Source organism: Acartia tonsa, chromosome 1 (genome assembly GCF_053477335.1).
Source record: "Acartia tonsa isolate MP-2025a chromosome 1, ASM5347733v1, whole genome shotgun sequence".
NCBI classification, from domain to species: Eukaryota; Metazoa; Arthropoda; class Copepoda; order Calanoida; family Acartiidae; genus Acartia; species Acartia tonsa.
In genome coordinates, this window is record NC_137260.1 from 18,275,035 (window position 1) to 18,294,063 (window position 19,029).

General features: G+C 30.3%; 2 protein-coding genes and 1 long non-coding RNA gene across 8 annotated transcripts in view; 1 reads left to right on the forward strand and 2 right to left on the reverse strand.

The window, feature by feature from the left end:
• Positions 1-305: 305 nt before the first annotated feature.
• On the forward strand, positions 306-8,643 carry LOC145314440 (apolipoprotein L3-like). 6 transcript variants are annotated; one of them, XM_080154377.1, is made up of 15 exons: positions 306-726; positions 1,727-1,822; positions 2,035-2,089; positions 2,320-2,371; positions 3,175-3,301; positions 3,477-3,535; positions 3,860-3,916; positions 4,330-4,414; positions 4,688-4,738; positions 5,050-5,105; positions 5,390-5,507; positions 6,287-6,346; positions 6,853-7,112; positions 7,368-8,075; positions 8,417-8,643. In XM_080154377.1, exons 1-13 carry the CDS (start codon positions 459-461, stop codon positions 6,996-6,998), a joined length of 1,230 nt encoding a protein of 409 aa, XP_080010503.1. In that variant the 5' UTR covers positions 306-458; the 3' UTR covers positions 6,999-7,112; positions 7,368-8,075; positions 8,417-8,643. The 6 variants fall into 6 exon arrangements, with proteins under 6 accessions (XP_080010503.1, XP_080010463.1, XP_080010487.1 ...); XM_080154337.1 differs by having other exon boundaries at positions 7,368-8,643; XM_080154361.1 differs by having other exon boundaries at positions 6,853-7,097; positions 7,368-8,643.
• Positions 8,644-10,320: 1,677 nt separating this feature from the next.
• The window catches only part of LOC145314481 (luciferin sulfotransferase-like), a 301,018-nt gene continuing 292,309 nt past the window's right edge, over positions 10,321-19,029 (reverse strand). Inside the window, exons 2-12 of the mRNA XM_080154398.1 lie at positions 15,677-15,727; positions 15,336-15,437; positions 14,457-14,514; positions 14,238-14,328; positions 13,995-14,037; positions 13,495-13,590; positions 12,936-13,030; positions 12,558-12,666; positions 11,578-11,640; positions 11,039-11,108; positions 10,321-10,619 (exon numbers count right to left, since the gene is read on the reverse strand). Of these exons, the coding sequence (XP_080010524.1) occupies positions 10,510-10,619; positions 11,039-11,108; positions 11,578-11,640; positions 12,558-12,666; positions 12,936-13,030; positions 13,495-13,590; positions 13,995-14,037; positions 14,238-14,328; positions 14,457-14,514; positions 15,336-15,434 (834 nt within the window). The 5' untranslated portion in view covers positions 15,435-15,437; positions 15,677-15,727 and the 3' untranslated portion in view covers positions 10,321-10,509. The remainder of the gene's footprint in view (positions 10,620-11,038; positions 11,109-11,577; positions 11,641-12,557; positions 12,667-12,935; positions 13,031-13,494; positions 13,591-13,994; positions 14,038-14,237; positions 14,329-14,456; positions 14,515-15,335; positions 15,438-15,676; positions 15,728-19,029) is intronic.
• Positions 15,917-17,136, reverse strand: LOC145316725 (uncharacterized). Its single transcript, XR_013878669.1, has 4 exons — positions 16,998-17,136; positions 16,733-16,802; positions 16,022-16,085; positions 15,917-15,920 (listed from the first exon to the last, which is right to left on the reverse strand). It is a non-coding gene; the product is annotated as an uncharacterized LOC145316725 (long non-coding RNA).

Consider the following 19,029-nt stretch of genomic DNA (forward strand, 5'->3'; position numbering starts at 1 on the left):
CTTTTGAAAGGTCGATCAGCTGTTTTTTGTTTATTTGTTTCCAAATCACAAAGAATTTTCTGTCTGCTTCTAACTAGATCAAAATAAATTACGTCTAAAAGGACATTTCAATTCAATCATAAAATATTCTTAATTTTTATTCCTGTTATTTTTTTTATTGGTTCAAACACGCATGTAATTTTATGTTTTTTTTTATATATTATATTGATCTTTTAATTATACATAATTTATAATTACATAAAAAAATATGTTATTTATAAATTATCAGAATTAAAATTATTAAAAAAGGTTTTGTTTTCAGATTCTTTTGTTTATTACTTTTGAGATTATTATTAAGAACCCTCTAGTGATATATTTTTTAAAAACACTGTGATACATTTACAATGATAATGTATTAGTGCTTAAAATTGCCTTTTTAATTAAAAACTTTTTAATATAATATTATCATACATTCCTGTATGAACAAAATGACAAACATAATTGCAAAAAATGACTTTGAAAACTCTTTAATAAAGGATGACATAAACAATGAACTAAATGCTAATAATGACGATAAATGTGATATTGATGTTAACGAAAATCTGCCCAATGATTGTAAAAGTGAGTTTGATTTGAATGAAAATGAAGGAGACCTGAAGAGTGACAAGGGTGTAGAGGATGAAATATTTGAAGTGATTCTGGAGGAGGAAGTAGCCAGCGTAAAGCCTCGCAAGATTCAACATTATGATAGGAAATTTTTAAAGTCGAATAATAAATTATCCCTTGCCAATAGAAATAGAATACGTGGATATTGTTAAGAGATGCTCGCATATCCTGATAAATTGTTTCTAGCTCCTATCTAGCTAATTTGACGATACCCCCACCCCTTCTCATAACTTTATCCCATTTTCCCTCCCCTGACAATGGAGGAACGTATCAACACATATTAGCCACCTCCATTTGACGACTAAAATTGCCCTACCACATTATCCACGTATTCCAAATCAATTTCCTAGTTTTATAATAATCAAACTACTATACTACGCCAGAATAAAAAATCTGACCTCAGTTACCTTAGATAAGGGGGGGGGGGGTTTAATGCAACCATCTCGTAATCAGTGAGCAAATGGCACTTAGAATTCGAATTTCCATCTGAAATTTTGCATGAGTAATCCTTGGTAGGTCTATTTTCCCTAAATCGAACAAAAAGTTGGAAAAGTAACGGCTAACGGCTGGCGGCTCAGCTGTTTTGCCTTTTATTTTGATATCTATATTGCAAATTAGTCACGAAACCTCTCTCAACATAATACTCTTTTCTACTCCAAAACGCTATCAAACGGTTCTACACGGTAGCTGTTGGTGCTACAAGTTTTAAAAATGGTTATTGCTATCATTTAACATGAATTAAACCAATAATATGTTTTAAAAAGTTGATTCCTACGTAATTGATGATGGAGTTACCCTGAAAATAGGCTAAAAACGGCTGAGCCGCTAGCCGTTACTTTTCCAACTTTTTGTTCGATTTAGGGAAAATAGACCTACCAAGGATTACTCATGCAAAAGTTCAGATCGAAATTCGAATTCTAAGTGTCATTTGCTCACTGATTACGAGATGGTTGCATTAACCCCCCCCCCCCCTTAATGTGCCACTCTCCTGCACACCCTTGCTTAAATTACTTCTTTGAGAAACTTTTTTTGATTGTTTATTTATGATTTATTTATGATTTGATTATATAAAATTATCAATACAGAGCCCTGGAAGAAGCCATATCAAAATTGAAAGATGTGAAGGAGTTCTCTGAACTAGACCTAACTGAATTGTCAAATGAGATCAGGCGTTTGGGTAAGCTTTACACTTTATTTATGCACTTCATATTATAGATATTTAGAAGAAAAACCTTCTTAACACACCCAAGACACATTATGTTCTATGCTTTTCACTTGTTCAAATCATGTATGTTGCTGCCTTGAAATTAACATTTGAATGTTAGTCGAGTTTGCTGTATAAAAATTTACAAATTAACTGTTACAATTATTATTATTTTTCATTTTTAGAGGAGAAACTACATCTATGGAGAGAAGTTAGACAAAGAACCATAGAAAGATTAAGGTAACCTGTAATTGAAATTTTTAAAATTTTTCATTTGATTAAAAATATCTTAGATGAGAAACTGCTTTATAACCGGATTTGTTGTGCAGTGACTGTCTAAATATGCCGTATAATACCTAACTGTATCAGTGTATATTTATTTTAAGTTTTGCCAATTTTCCTCAACTATCCATTTGGAGATAAATTTCTGTCGTCGATAGAGCAATATTTAACCTAAGGATTTTATGTAGAGAAATAGCAGATTACATTGACAGCATTGGCAAGAAAACTGGATATGCTAGGGTAAGCTAAATTGTTCTATTTAATCACACCAAATATGTCAGTAAGTTAAAGCTTAGCAGGATAAATATAGTAGGGATGGCAATCCGTCAAATTTTTGGACCGGATTCGGATTCTTACAAGAATCCGTTAAAAAAAATGGCGGATTTCCGCGGATTCAGGATTTGGATTCCGGATTGTGCAATATTTTAAAAGGTTTTTTTTAAATTAAAAAAATTAAGTGCTACATATGTCCTAAAAATTAATGTTTTTGGTTTTCTCTATAATTAACTTCCGAAAATCGAACCAGATTTTAAAAGATTTGATATATAATGATGATAGTCTTTGCCTTCAAAAAGGGGGAGTTGAAAGAAAAAACTCAAGACGCTAACTTTAGCCTACCAATTAAGAATCCGAATCCGCTATTAAAAAACGGATTCCGGATTCGGATTCCAAAATTGACCAAAAATTGGGCGGATCCCGGATTCGGATTGCCAACCCTAAAATATAGAGATTTCTTAGTCCAAGTGTCTAGCCAATTTTTAGAAACATCCTAGACTCCGGACGGAGGGATAAAAATTTATACCGAGTTTCCTCTAGAAAGTTATTTGAAAGTTCAATTGATGTTCGTATAAAAATTAATTTAGATTTTTTGATATGTCTAAAAATTTTGTTTCTAATTATATTATATATTTTGGTTATGAGATTTTCACATCAGTAACCAACTCCCTTGATAATGGGTTTTGTTTTCTCAATTGACTGTTTGTTAAAATTCTATTACTCAAACCTTCGCTTGAGAATTGTTCTTAAAGAAGGAAACACTTTAGGTTGTTGGAAGCAGTGGAGGAATTATCGCAGGAACGTTGACCATAGCTGGCGGAGTAATGACTGTTATGACCGCGGGCATGGCTGCTCCTGTTCTAGTGGCCGGGGCTGGATTAGGATTAGCTTCAGGTAAACTAAAGTCTCTTATCGGAGCAGGTGGTTAAAGTTGTAACGTAGCTCCAACAAGTTAACCAAATTCAAATAAGATGAAATACTTATACCTTTCAAGGAAAATTCTGACAAATTATTTAAATGTTAGGTAGGTATACGAGTTTTTTTTTAACAATTAATGATATCATTTTAGGATTGACAGGTGGTGCTGCAACTCTTACTAAGAAAATTCTTGCATCTAAACAAATGAAGGTAAACTTAAAACCAGGGCTTGGGAGCCGCCTGTAAGCATCATGAAAATCAATCTTTTTACAATTTTTAAAACAGCTGGAAATCTAAACCTGCCCCCTAAGCATCCAGACGGGTTTAAATTTGAGGCTTAGTCGCGACTGACACGCGGCTGCCGAGCCATTCAAATAGCTATCAACATTGTTTTGTAGGTAATTGTTAACTTTAGGGGAGATTAGTGGGTTTTAGATTAATTTAATTATCTTTGTCTTTTCCTTCCCTGTATTTTAAATACAAATGAAAACAATTCGTCTTTTACTTTTCTAACCTCTAATTATAAATGTTTAGGAGGTTGATGTGGCTCTAGAAGTGGATGCTGCGGCTACTTGTGAACTAAATGTTGAGGTCATTTTTATTTTCACCTTTATCAAATGAATCTTTATATGCTTTAACAATAAGGTACAATTTAGGAAGCGTGGCAACTCTTTAATCTTTACCAGAAAGTCCTTTTGTCAATTTAAAACTTGCTGAGTTGACAACAATTTTTTTTTATTTTCTGTTTTTTGAATACTGATTCCTATGACCACAAGGTACAATGTTATAAGCGAATCATTTCTATAATCAAGTCCCAAAAATGAAAGTATTGTATTAAACAGTATCCTGTATTTAAGATGTTTTGCAACAAATTTAATTACAATTTTGTTTAGACTTATGCATTAATATTCTGCTTATTCAGTTCTGACACTCTACAACGTTCGTTTGTAATACTATTTCAGAGCTTCTCTTTAATAGATGTTATCATCTTTGTTACTTCATAGGTTGAGCGAGTAAAAGAGGACAGCAGACTGAAAAAAATATCAAACGTTGCATTAACAGTCGGTGGCCTTGCCTCAAGCACAAAAGGTTTGTTACAAATTTTGATTTGGATAGTTTTGGTCATTTTTGTATGATTTGCATTGCACGTTTTAAATAATAATGGTTTCTCCATTTATTTTTAATCTAAGTAACTTGACTAAGTTTTATTGGATTTAAAATATTCTTGGCTATAAGCAACATAAATTATTTCTAAACGTTATTAGGAGTTTCTATGTCCATACACGAAAGGACATTTTGTTAATTTTAAAAAGGCATATATTTTGAAATAAACTAATCTTGTTACCTATATAATATTTTCAGGTTTGATGGATTTAGTGCGAGGAGCAAGCGCCGGGTCTACTGTCACTGCAAGTAAGAAATATAAACATTAGTATCCGCTGAATTAGAACTGGTTCTCTGCCAACCTGAAAATCATCTATAGCATCGTATTACAGACAATTTTCCACGAATATTAAAATGAAAATCCTGAGATTAATACCATTTTTGTTAGCCCGGCCCTTAAAGTCTTACAATTTTTCCTTTTAATATCCGCGGATAGCTGTCTATTTTATGATGCGATAAATATTCCATTTATAAAAGAAACAGGATATCTTTGTAGTTCAAATATTATCGACTCTACAATCTTTTTTTCTTTTAAATGAAATCGATATCTTTGTATTTAGGCTTGGAGGTTATTGGCCAAATATTTGGAGAAGATGTCAACAAAGAAATCACTAAGGTAATTTAAAACATAGAAAATTGAGATTAAACTTAAAAATATATATTTAATAAGAATACATAATCTATCTTGACATAAATCAGATTAATTACGTAGTTAGAAAAATTTTAAAGATTAAAATTTCTATTTCCTTTTATCTATAAAAATTAGTTTCGTAATTTTGATTTTTATAAATTGGACAGTAAAATTGCATAGAGGGTTAAAAAAGCTATTTTTGACGTTTTTTTAGGGGGAAGAAAATTGTTAAGTCCATAAAATCAAATTTGATTGCATTTAATTTGCAGATACTGTTGCAAAACGGAAGCAGAGTAATATCTGGTGCTGTGACGTCAGTCTTTGGTGGGGTCACTCTACTCTGGGATGTTTATCAACTCAAGGATGGGGTCAGACAGTTGGCAGCAGGTTAGCTTAATACTTTGTTCACGTTTACACAACTACACAATATATATCTTTATATGGAGATCCCATGCAGTATATACACTAAGATATATAAGTTTTTCGGAATTTTAATGTTAGGGGGAGATTTGAAATCTGCATCAAATTTTAAGGATTTTTTTTTATAAAATTCGTTTTTTTGTATAATTCTTTATCTAAAAGCGGAAATGCATTTTAAGTTAATTAATTTTGACCAATAGGATAGGTGGATTTTAAACTACCTGCGCTCTAATTGGTTAAATGATGTACTCCATCCAATCAGAGCGCAGATTTTTTAAATCCACCAATCACAGATGCCAAAATTAATTAACTTAATTGCATTTCCGCTTTTAGATAAAGAATTATAGAAAAAACGAATTTTATAAAAAATCCTCAAAATTTGATGCAGATTTCATATCTCCCCCTAACTTTAAAATTCTGGAAAACTTATATATCTTAATATACACCCCTTTCTTTTATATGAACCCAAATTCTATATTAGCAGATGTCTTCATGTGTAATTCACAGATATGTCAATGTCCATATCCCATAATATAAAATAGTAAGGATTTTTTGCGTCAAGCTTAAGAATTCAATAACTACTGAACTGATTAAGTTCTCTATTTTAGGTAAGCCACACATAGGACCTGTGATTGTTTTTAGGCTATTTTACTTTCAGATTTAAGTCTTGGAGGGGTTCTAAGCGGTTTTTCTAGCCCCTTAGCATCCTTTAGTATCTTAATAAACAAGAACAATTTGTGTTCTAGGTGGCGAAGAAGGAGCTGTGCAGCTCAGAGGAATTGCTGATCAGCTGGAAGAAGCCTTAGGTACTCATTATTAATTCACTTTAAAGTTATATTTTCACGCGTTTTATTCATTTATTTCATAAAGACTTCCAACCATCAATCTTTTAATTTTTTTGTAGTTATGTCCGTCCGTCCTACTCTGACAAGTAAATTATAAAAAAAGATTGTATTTGTCATGATTTCTGATTTATAAATACAGTAAAATGTTCCTGGTAACGATTATCTCCTTGACCATTATATTTTCTTTTATCATCGTTTTAGTACTTGAATCCAGCTCATACCAATAACGAAATTAATTCGGAAGAAAATCACGAAACCTATACGTGTTTTTCAGCTGTCGTTGGGGGGCAACACATCGTAAAATTGACGACCTCTCCATTTGCCCCCCAAATATTATTTTAGATTTATTTTGCTTGTTGGTCATACCTTATTCCTGACTTGAATCAAAGATGTCATTTATTGCTTTGCTACCCTTAAAGATATCATGAACCTATTTAATTCTGAATTGATAATATTTTGTATTCAAGGTACAATTTGTTACCAACCTGATGGGGATGAAGAAACAGAAGACGAGAATGCTCAAACAGACAATGGAAATGAAAACAATGAGATTGGTATTGATGCAATTGAATATAATGACTCCATTGAGAACTTGAAGGACGCCAAACATTAATGAAATTAAGTTTTATATGCAAATTAATATCAAATAAAATTTTTGCTAGTCTTCCGATTTAAAAAAAAAATCATTTAGATTTCAAAAGTAAACTGTTCAGTTCATGAATGAGAAGTGAATTGTTGTATTAACGACTTAATCTTTAAATGATTCATTCTTTAACCACAAAATTTTAAACAAAATCATCGATATTTAAAGAATTAAAGTAAATTCAAGTGAAAAATTTTCCATATACAATATACATCACATGGAATAATAATGTATTTGTAAATGTAGTTTTAATAGTTGCAAACACTAAATGAAAACAAAGTTAAAATTGATTGATTTAAGTTGCCAAACTCTTAACATCTCATTCATGGATACTGATAGTTTCCTTTCGAGATGCACAAAGCTGTTTCCTAATTTCAAACTGTGATAGTTTTGTTATCAAAAAGTCTTTTTAGCCAAGTTTAGTATTAGTCATGCACACATAATCATATTTAACCTTTTTGTAGTAAGTTATAGCAAAGCAAATTTATTATTTTTTTGGATCATGGAGTTAAAACGAATTAGCGGGTTTCGTCGTATTTTCACATTAGCTTTTAATAGGTTATTTTAGGTTAGGAAATACGACGAAACCTGCAGCTTCGTTTTCTTTCCATCGTATTATAGATAGATTTTCGCGGATTATAAAATGAAAATTATAAGATTTGAACCAGTTTTGTTTGCCCCGAGAGGCCGAAGGCCAGAGTTAACAAAACTGGCATCAATTTTATGATTTTTTATTTTATTATTCGCATAAAATTGTCTGCTATACAGTATACATGATTTTTTAAGTATGGCTGAGAACGTTATAATCCAGTGGATCTATTTCCAGACTTTACCTATAGATTTTAATTTGCTGCGCTACTTATTATGATATTCCCTTGTAAAAGTGATATTATAATATGTATAATTTTTACTGTAATCATAATCATAAACTTAATCCGTCCTGTATTTTATATATATATTTGTTTTATTTTTTAAAGTTTCTATTTTTGGTACAAATTTCTGAATTTATTAGTGTGGCTTAAGAGTTGATTACTGTGTACTAAGAAGGTTATTTAACTGTTCATATTTATCCTTATAATAAACTTAGTTTATAATTTTTTTTTATAGGTTTCTAGGGGCACTTAAGGATTGAAGGAGATATTCTTCCCCAAAACAGTTATAAACCTTCCTCGACTCATGAGAAGCTTCATTGTAAAGGAGAACCATATCGGTCCAGTGAATTATTATGTTGGCAATATCCTTCGGTACAGACCGACATACAGACAGACAAAAATTTTGGTACCAATCTTTTCCTTAATTTTAAAAATATCCAACCAAATGTAAATAGAATATCAGTTCTTATTATAATTTAATCAAACTATTATTGAATGAGATTGAATAGTCTTTAGTTTACAGTTATCTACTCATATTCCATGCTGAATTATGGCATTACTTTAAATTTCTTATAAAAAAAAACAGATTAAAAAAATATTTTATTAATAATTTTAAATTTATACATTATGACAATTTTAAAACTAGATAGTGATATTTTTTAATAGTTGTTGATAGATTTATATATTATCATAACATTATGTAAACTTATATTTTAGAATAAAGTATTATTTTTTTCACAAAAGAGTATTTTAAAGCAGAGATAATTTTTTTTCATTTGTCGTAATTATAAGAGATTTGAACTATTAGATAATACACGCTTGGTTTTTTATTAAATGAATAAGTTAGGGTACAATGTTTGGCACTTTCGATATAAGTAAATGATAATAAAAAACCCATAGAATGCGATAATAACTTCAGAAAAATCGAAGAAAATAGTTTTAATACTTAATTAACGTTTTTAAGTTTTTCTTCAAAAAGTTTAGATAAGATGCCTTTAAACGTCGTCTATGATTTTGTCAGGGATAAAAATGTAACTTTAAAATAAGAATTACAACATATTTTTTCAATTAGTACAAAGTAAAATTTTGAACATTTTATTGATCAGTATATTTTTTAAAATGTGAAGTAGAAACCTGAATATTTTATCATGAAAATTGTGTTATGATTTGATTGTCTGCTAGATTACAAGAAAAAAGATACTGACAGTACTTGTTGGTTCTTTAAAAATAATTAGGTAGATTACTTTCAGAACCCCTCTTTTTGCAACGTTATTTCAATAGAACAGAGCCGTAGTCTTAGTGTACTCAATATCTAGACAGCCAACCATTGTTTTAGAATTGTTCAATTTTTTTAACTTCTGATAAAAACAGAATTAATGGTATTTTTGTAAATATTATACCTCCAAGAAATGGCTATACTTCCCAATCATATGTTGTGTGATATTTAAGAGGAATTATTTTGATATAATGTCATTAAAATATTCGTTAAAAAAAGTGCTATTCTAGCTTATACTTTACATTTTAATGTGTATGATAATTCAAATAAAAGATAATGAAGATTTATATTATATTTAATTGTTATAATTATAAAGAAAAACCTGGAAACAGTAAAAAACTGACTTTATTTTATTGACGTAGGGAAAATTTTGTCAAATATTTGAATAAAAAAACACTATAAAACAAAATAAATTATTTTTAATATAGTCACAAAAAGGCTTAATGAGATTAGGAAATATTTCATTTACTAATCATGTCATTTAAACTCTATTACACAGAATACATTGTAAAAAGATGTTCTCGTTTTAATTTTAAGTAATTTGAAATGCATTTTAATACCTTTTAATGATTTATTTTTTGAAACATCTTTTTATAAAATGTTATTGATTTTTGAAGTTATATGTTAAAATGTTTTTAAATTTTGTTAACATTTTGTTTTAAATGTAGAAAATTGGTAATTCTAAACATTCAAAAAATGATTTTATTAAATTTTCATCACTTAAATTGCATGTTTGATGAAATTTTCAACTGATAATTCAAGAAAAATCGTTTAAGTTTTATTATATTTTACTTTGAAATGTTAAAAAAATATAATTATTGTCAAAAATGTGGAAGTTATACTTTCCTCAAAAAAAGACCTAAAACATGCAAATTAACACGTGTAATGAGATTTTTTTTCTTTCAGGTTTAATTTTAAGTAATTATTGATATTTTTTGTAAAAAGGATTTTATATAAAAAGTTTTAAAACTCGAGTTATGTAGTGGTTCTAAAAAAGGTTGCGAATTTATGCAATTTTCTTGCAAAAAAATTTTTCTAGGATTTTAAAAATAGCAAAGGGTGTTATTAGACGTACTTATAGATACAATTGCAAAGTCATTTTGGCCAAACACTAAAATAAAGTTTTGACATCTGAGGGTCCAACCGTGAATATGTATAGGGTTACTATTTTGCCCACACTTTTTCGCCAGTCAAATGAATTATTCTCTTTTCTTTATAGACAGTTAAAGCAAAAAAATGATAACGAAAAAATCTAAACTAATCCAGTCTTATTAAGGTGCTTTAACCCTGCTTTTTAATCTATAGAAAAATAATTTCTGTAAATTGAACTGTACTACTCATATTTAAACTTGAGATCTGTGTCTTGAAGATGTTTGTTCTCCCATGCTTCTATTCTTTGTTTCTGTTCTTCTGTTAATTTATTTCTCCATCCTCCTGATACGCCTACGACATTTTTATTAGAAGCCAGCTTATACCAACAACAAAGTTATTCGGGGGGAAAAATCACGAAACCTATACGTAATTTCAGCTGTTTTTTTTTTTGGGGGGGGGGGGGGGCTAAAACTTTGTAGAATTGACGACCTCTCCATCTGCCCCCCAAATATTATTTTAGATTTATTTCGCTTGTTGTTATACCTTAATCCTGATATGAAGCGCAGCAAAAAGCAAAATTCTTGAAAGAAAACAACAATTATGTAAATAAAAAATAATTGGTAAACGTTGAATTGCATCTATTCCAAGAAATATTCCTTATTCCTATAACTTGGATTTCCAACCCTAATTATGGTAAACAAACATCTGCCGACCGCTTACTTTACATTCCAATGAATCCGCTCCCTCCCTGAAATTAACAAATATTTTACCTTTGTTCATAAATTTTCTATTCCCGCCGCTGTAGTCTGGTAGCTTCTTGCGGATATCAATTATGTCTTTCTAAACAAAAATGTCTTTAATACTAACATAAAATACTAACATATAATGCTCTTTTAATCAGTTACAGAATAGATTTGGATTCTTACGGTTGTCCATGGATACACAAAGAAAAATTAAATTCTTTAAACTTCAATAAATCTTTGAGGCGAAACTTTTATCTTTTTTCTACTAGCGGTTAAGCCGTTGAGCCCTCTATTTTTTCCAGGGGCGATTTCTATAAGGGTTTGAGTTACCTCCCCCTAAACCCACCAGAAACTACATTGTAAAGGAGAACTAATCGGTCTAGCGTTAAAGACAGACACACACACATACAGACATTATTTTACTTTATAAAGGATTAATAAAAATTACATTTGTTTTCGTTTTAGTAATCTAAAGCTGCAACATAACTAGAGCCACATATGCCTCCCTAACTTTAATTGTAAGGAGGGTGTTGGCACCCCTATCCAGGACGCCCAAGCTTGTTTACCTTATTTACAGCATCATTGTTCTTCATGTTATCAAACTGTAGATGCTCTTCTAATGCTGTTATCTAAAACATTATTGGGGGTAAATATGAGATTTAGGTTCTTAAAAAACCGGGTTTTTAAAATCAAGAACAATGGGTATGGGTTAGTCAGAAAGGCTTTAAAATAAACTAAATAATGATTAAAACTGAGGTGGATTCTTTAAAAACTTTTGCTTTACTAAAATCAGTTAGGCCCGCTAAAAATTTAGAGGGGATAATTTTGCCTCACTATTTTATTGAGGCAGTGAGCCCAAAAAGTTTTTTAAGAATTCACCTCTGATTGTTTTAGGCGTGTTACCCCCACTAAAATATTTGGGTTTTTGGGTTGGGTTTTAGCATTTTGAAAATAGGTATGTCTATTTTGAAGGCATACATTCTAAGTGCTATCCTATCGGCTGATGTAGTAACGGAACTTTGAACACACAATATTCAGACACACTAGGTTCTCAAATGTACATACTTAGCAAGTAGAAAAATAAAATACATACAAAGAAAGGCAACTACTTGAACTAAAATATACTAGAAATATATGGTTAAGAATAGGAATTAGCATAGCCTACTTAAATTTGAAGCAATGCATTTAATTTACTTGATGAAAGATATAGCTTATATACAAATTTCTATGAAATCTTTGCTAATTTGGAACCTCATGGAACCTAGATTAGTAATAGACTGTTTAAGTTCACAGGGATCTAATGGGATTAGAAAATAGCCGACAATTAGATATATATCCAACATGATTATACTCAAAATTACCCATTCTGTAGATTATAATTATAATTCAACTTAATAAACCAACCAATCTAAATTTGATCAAAGTAAAAAGTTGCCAGGCCATCGAATAAGAAACGTTAATATAAAACTTTGATGACTAGTGTATAAAACAGCCCAATGTCACCTCCCTATCTGATAAGGACATCATTATTGTATATGAACTTTACCTGCTCTGGAGATAGTTCCTTCCCAAGGAAATTGCTCACTTTTTCAATTACAGACTTTAAATCTTTTTTCATATCTTCGTAGAATATAAACAGAATATTTTCTTGGTGTCTAAAACAAGATATAATTTTATGGCATCTATTTCCCTTTCACTGAAAGTGACACAAACTTTCCTGCTTAATTTAGGTTAGGTTCAGAAAGTATAAAGATAGACTTGTTCGGCTTTTGCTTCTAGCAAATGGTAATAAACAAGTTTTAAATAAGACTAATCATTTATTTCTAACAAAATTCTTAGAAACATTTTTGTCCAAACTTTAAAATGTGTGTTGCAAAAATAAATTTGAATCTAGATGATTCCATTGAAAGATTATCAGACCTACCTAATATTCCACCAGTTAATATTATGGTTAAAGAAAGGTGAAAAATATCCACCAACATCCTCCAGATATGCATCAAACATTGTGTCAAAGTCACCCTAGCAAAAATAGCAATATTTGTACAAAAATAATTTGGTATTTTGCTGTATTTTTTTTCATTGTGGTCTAGGAAACCTATTGGTCTTATGTATTTGCAAATATCAGTAAATCTTTATATGAATAAGATTAAAGAAACGTGAATTTATGCACCTAAATTCTCAAAAAAAGCAAATTAAAAACATAGCAAAGTGGCCCTATCAAAATCAAATATATGATTAAATTCTAAAAATTGTCCCAAAAAAGAAATATCTTTAATTCGGGTTAGTCTTTCAAGGGCACAGACTCTTGAGGTTAGGGGTAAAGTTTGAAAGTATATTACACAAGTAGGAAGGGTACAATGTAGTATATTATTCAACCCTTTTTCCTCAAAGATTTTCATGATATGGCAAAAATTTGACCCATGAGACTTAGTATGAAGATCATTGTCCCATTCCTGAAAAAGGAAAAAAGCAAAATGACTTACTGTGAATCCTTCAAGAATTTTCCAATGGTTGTACCATGACAAGACGACATCTCTGGGATTTCGGGAAACATAAATTATCTTCCCCTTCTCTAAAACCTAAATGTACTTTATTAGTATTATATAATGAAGCAAACAAGTAAAACTTTATTAGTTATTAAAGGCTTCGCCCCTATTGGCCTCTAGGGACACTTGAGGAAATTGGTGTTGGGTCATTTTTCATGGGACGGTCTATACCCTCCCCAAAATAGATATAAGCCCTCCTTGAGCATATAAGAAGCTTCACATTAAAAGAATCCATATCGGTTCAGCGATTAGTGAGATCTTTCATTACAGACAAAAAAAGCTTACTACGTTATATTATAGGATTTTGATATATATAGTATATATTATATACTCCTACTTAAATCAGTCTACTGTTTAAAAAAGTTTTTTTTGATATGAGGTTGATTTTAAAAAAAATGGCTATCCATTTAAATCTAACATATTAAATTTTATTTTACCTCTCTTGGAAGCAACTGCACTGGCAAATGAGTCTTTATTATCCTAAAATAGTCACTAGTATTACTTAATCAATTCGCGTGTTGTATATGTGATTTTCTACCAGCTAAAACATAGAAAACAAGAAAAAGTCAAAATTGTGATATGATTTGTCTATACTATAGGCAAAGGTCATATCAGCTACAGTGTTCAATAAATCAATATACCTCCATAGACTTCCATTTACCCCTTCCTGACCTCTTTACCTGGGTTTATCTGTAGGCATATCAGCTACAGTATCCAAGGAATCTTTCAACATACCCTCTGGTCCTGGATCCTGATCTTTTCTGTTTTCACCTAATTTAAGTCCGAATTAAAAGCGCCATGGGAAAATTAAAGTAAAGTTATATTTGAGAAAAGTATTGGATTTAAAAAATGTGGATTGATGTTTATTTATTAAAAAAAAACATTATATATCATTTTACCTCCTTCATGCGACTTTTCTTGAATTTCTAAAGCAGCCTTCATGTTCTTATAGATATCCTTAACAAAAAATTACTTTTATCAAATTTCAATTTTCTTACCTTATAAGTCTATTTCTATATCTGTTGTCGTAGGAAGTCAAAACTTTATTAACATATTTTTCTATGAGCACTTTGAACTAAGCAAAGCATTTGTGAAACACTTATATATATATTTATATTATACATTATGCATAAATCTTCTACCCTTTGCAAGAAAAAAATTGGATTTTCTGTAGTCGACTTTAGGGGCCCAGTACTCCCTCCCTGGTTGAGATATAACCTTCAAACTTTGATATGTTCTAATACATGTCTCTAATAGTATCTGTATACATTTTTAGCTCTATGAGTCTATATCTCAACTTTGTAGTGTTTAGCAGCCATTCTTGCAAAAGGTTGAATATTTAAGCATTAGAAAAATACGCTAAAACCATTTTTCGAAGTTTTGAATTTTAGATTTTATTGTACTTTTTAAATAAAAACTGAAATATTTTTTTGGTGTTCTATTAATTGCATTAAAAAACGAAGAAAATAAGCCATTAATCATTAAATTCTGATAACTATAAGGAGGGTAAAATTGCTTTCAAAGAAGTTCTCATAAAAAAAAACACACTGTATTATATATTGATAGTTAAGAGCAGGTAATAACGCTTGAGTAATCTACATATGCTTTTCATCCTAAATATTTCAAGCAACAAAAAGAAGAATTTCACACATAAGAAGATTGACGGAATTTCTTGTCCTATCTTTATATATATATACCTTTGGGGATATAGTACAGAATAACAAACATCTTGATATTTTCTCCATACTTTATTCAAGCAATGTTATAATTGAAACTACCTTTTTAATTCCGCTTATCTCCAGAAAAGGAACTCTTTTATCTAATTTGACAGATTTAGCTGTGTCGAGGTCAACATTGTTCATGATATTCCAAACCATTTCCTAAACATAAAAGCATTATAGGATGATTTCATTGGAGGATTTTTTTTCTTAATCTTTTCAGTTAAAAGTTTTTTTTCAATGTGCCTTTTAATGTTTTTCAAAAAATATAAAACACAAAACAGGAGTAAATAGAATTCCTAAAAACTACTCTCTATCCCTTTTGATATTTTTTAAAATAAGTGGTTGGGTTTATGGGCTCGACTACGCGCTTTGATGGAAACCACATAGTAAGGTGATACCTGTGTCCATGTAGTTCCAGATTTAGGAAACGAGGCCACCCAGACGTCATCTATTCTAAATATTTTTAAAGATTTTAATACTAAGCTACAAAAGTATTGATGATGGTTATTGGTTTTGTGGTGGTTTTACTGAGAAAATCTTCCCTTCCCCCAAGACAAGAAAATGAGGGATATGGATAAGTAGTAAATATTGCTCTACCCCCATTTCTACGGGCGAAGCAAGGAAATTTAAGCAAGGATTTATCTTGCGAAAAAAAGTATAATGAGACGGGAATTTTTAACTGAGATAAATGTAAATTTTTCATTGAAACGAACTTTAATATATCTTCTTGTAAAAATCCTTGCCTCAGTTGAAACCCTTTCATCCTTTTGTGAAAATCCAGGTAGAATTCTGGCATCACTGTCTCACCTACAAACAAAATTGTTTTGATTCTTCACTATAGTATTTTATATAAATACTTAAACGATGACTGTTTTCCTGAAAGTGCCTAGTTGAGCGCAGAAAACCCCATCCTAAAATGGAAAAAATTAATTAAGAGAGTGGGGGGGGGGGGGGATAATTTTACGTGTTTTTTTTTAGAGTCTAGTTTAGGTCATAATGGGGTTAGTCATAAAGGACAAAAAAATGATACATTCCCCCAACCCCCCTTCCTTATGAATGTCAAATTGTTTTAAAAATTTGGGGAGTGGGTGTTCTAGTGTTGATGGGCTCTTTAAGGGTTAGTTATAACTATTTTTGTTCATTGTAATATAACAGTAGCATGCTATAGTTAAATAAGATGCAAACCATCACTTTTGGTGCTAGAAATACTTTAAATGGCCAATAGTGAGGGTTAGAATGATTTGTCTTTCTCGTATTCATTCGAATCCGGTGGATAGGAACCGGTTCTCATCAATACGAAAAAACTATGTTAGCATCGTATTATAAACGGTTTCTACGAATATTCTATATCCGCGGAAAGCCGTTTATAATACGATGAAAGAAATAACTATTCCTACACTTTCATGTGTTTAATGTGAATTATTATGTAAATATTTAGCTGAACTTTTCTATACCTGGCATTAGTTTAACAAATTTATCAGGAAACAAAGGACAATGGTCCATAAACTTCTTATATGCTTCAGTCTAGAAACATAGTTTTTTTTAAAAGATGAATTTTTTAAAATCTATTTCAAAAAACAATCGTTTCATTAACTTTTTATCATTTTTTTATTATGAATTCTTATTTGGCTTGAATTAATTTTAAAAAGAGAAGGGAAAATGCCTTGGCATTTTCAAACAAAGTTATTAGATATTTATTTATATAGTTATTAAAAATACCTCTTCTATCTTTTGAACTGTTAGTTCTATCATAGTACACATTTTCACAAAAATTCAAAATATCTGTAAATATGCATTTGTTTATTGTATAATGTATGTGCAAAGAGGGCATCTAGGGGCGTAGCCGCTAGTACAATATATGACAAAATAACATAGATTATCAAATTATTTTATCACATGAAAACTACTAAAAAGGACTGTCTTAGAAAAATTAAATAACAAAAAATTTAATGTTTAACTATTGTTCTTTACCATGCAGATTGAAGTCTTTTAATTTACATACGTTTATTTAGTGTCTTTTTTTTATTTTATTGTCCATTTATACCGCCACACAGCTACTACACAGCTTCGCACCGCTCTCATGTCCAGAATGCGTTGCAAGCAATCTATATCGCTGTACAGCGATGTAGCAGTGAGGCTTAGCGCTGTTTAGCGATGAGAGAGGTCAAATTAGCAGTACATAAGCTACTATAGGAGCATATAATTTTTGGAGGGAATAACTGAAAAATAATAGGTGAAAAAATTACAGCTTCAATCAGGTTGTTGAAATAATTTCCATAATTTAGATTCAACATACGTTAAGATTAGATTTTTATTTCCAAAAAAAATATTTATCGAAGACAATCCTTTTAACACTATATCACTAACTGAAGTTATCACGAGGACAGTTTACTTAGAACTAATTTTGTAAAACAATTAAGAAATGTGTAAGTACATTGTACTGTACATAAGCATTGTTCACTGTGTTTATAAAAGTAAAGATTTTTTATTTCATTTAGTGTGTGTCTGTACTCTGTACGTTTCTAATAATTAATTAAGGCATATTAGAATAGGGGAGATACATGGTTTTCTTTGCAACACATAATGTTCCAAAAAAAAAGAAAAATATCTTAATTATCTATAAAAATTAATATACTATATTTTCTATAATTTTACCCACTTTAATCCAGGCTCTTAACACCTAACTTGTACATATCTTAAACATTTTTTGTTATATCAATGCTTCCAGTACTTTAATGCATAAGGATTTCCTTGTACATGTGACTTTTTAACTGTTCACAGCAGTGGAGTTCATTCATTCTAGCAATAATTTTAGGTCTGCTTAGCACTCCACTCCCACTCCCTTCTCCTCCTATATAAAGAATGTATAGGGAGACTGACTATATACAACCCCACCCCTCAACCCTGACCATGATCAATTATCAAGGCTTACAAAGGGTTCTGGGGGGTAGGGCTGACAATTTTTCTTACCCTAAGTGTAAATCCATTTCTCCCTGCAAATGGTCAGGGGGTGTACCCCCCCCCCCCATGAGCATAGATAGAGACAAAAGCGATTATAACAAAAAAAAATATAGATAACATTTACTGCTAAAAAGTTACGGAAGATTTAAATTTGTTAAATAACACTAAAATTGCTGTTATGTTTCTTAATAAATTAATATTAGTTGGATGTCTTTTTCAGTATGAAGAATTTTTTGTTTTCGTATTTATATATGTATATATTATACAGGGCAGAAATATGTAGCCGTTTAAATCACTTTCTTATATCTTTTTAGCGAAAGAATTTTTTTTTCAGACATGAATAAACACTGTATACAATTAGATAAGAAAATGATCACTTTTATTGTTTTTAAACACATTATACAAATGGAAATAGAATCTACATGGAAATTATGAAAGTGGAAAAATTGTCGTCAAATCAAGTTCCTAACATGGACATCACTTATTGGTCAGTTCGTTCATTAAGTAGAAGTGGAAAGGATGGGGTAAAGAGGGTAGGTTGGGGGGGGGGATAGTTATCTTAGACAGCTTCAAGTTTTACTTAATTAAAGTACATGATAATCTGGTGCAGTATCCACGTAATGATAAATCTAGTATTTTACATCATGTGATAAAAAAACATTTGTTATAATTAGAGTTACCTAAACTCTTAAGTTTTAATATCCACTTCTTAGATTCATTTGATAACTTTGATATATATGTTATATTTTGAACCTCCAAATTATGATGAACAAAATTACCCTTTTATGTA

What these genes read in the sequence shown, in the direction of transcription:
- LOC145314440 (XM_080154337.1), top strand. Translation starts at nt 459, where the DNA reads ATGAACAAAATGACAAACATAATTGCAAAAAATGACTTTGAAAACTCT. An exon ending in AGAACCATAGAAAGATTAAG is followed by an intron (nt 2,090 to 2,319) that starts GTAACCTGTAAT and finishes GATTTTATGTAG; the next exon opens with AGAAATAGCAGATTACATTG. An exon ending in GGTCAGACAGTTGGCAGCAG is followed by an intron (nt 5,508 to 6,286) that starts GTTAGCTTAATA and finishes TTTGTGTTCTAG; the next exon opens with GTGGCGAAGAAGGAGCTGTG.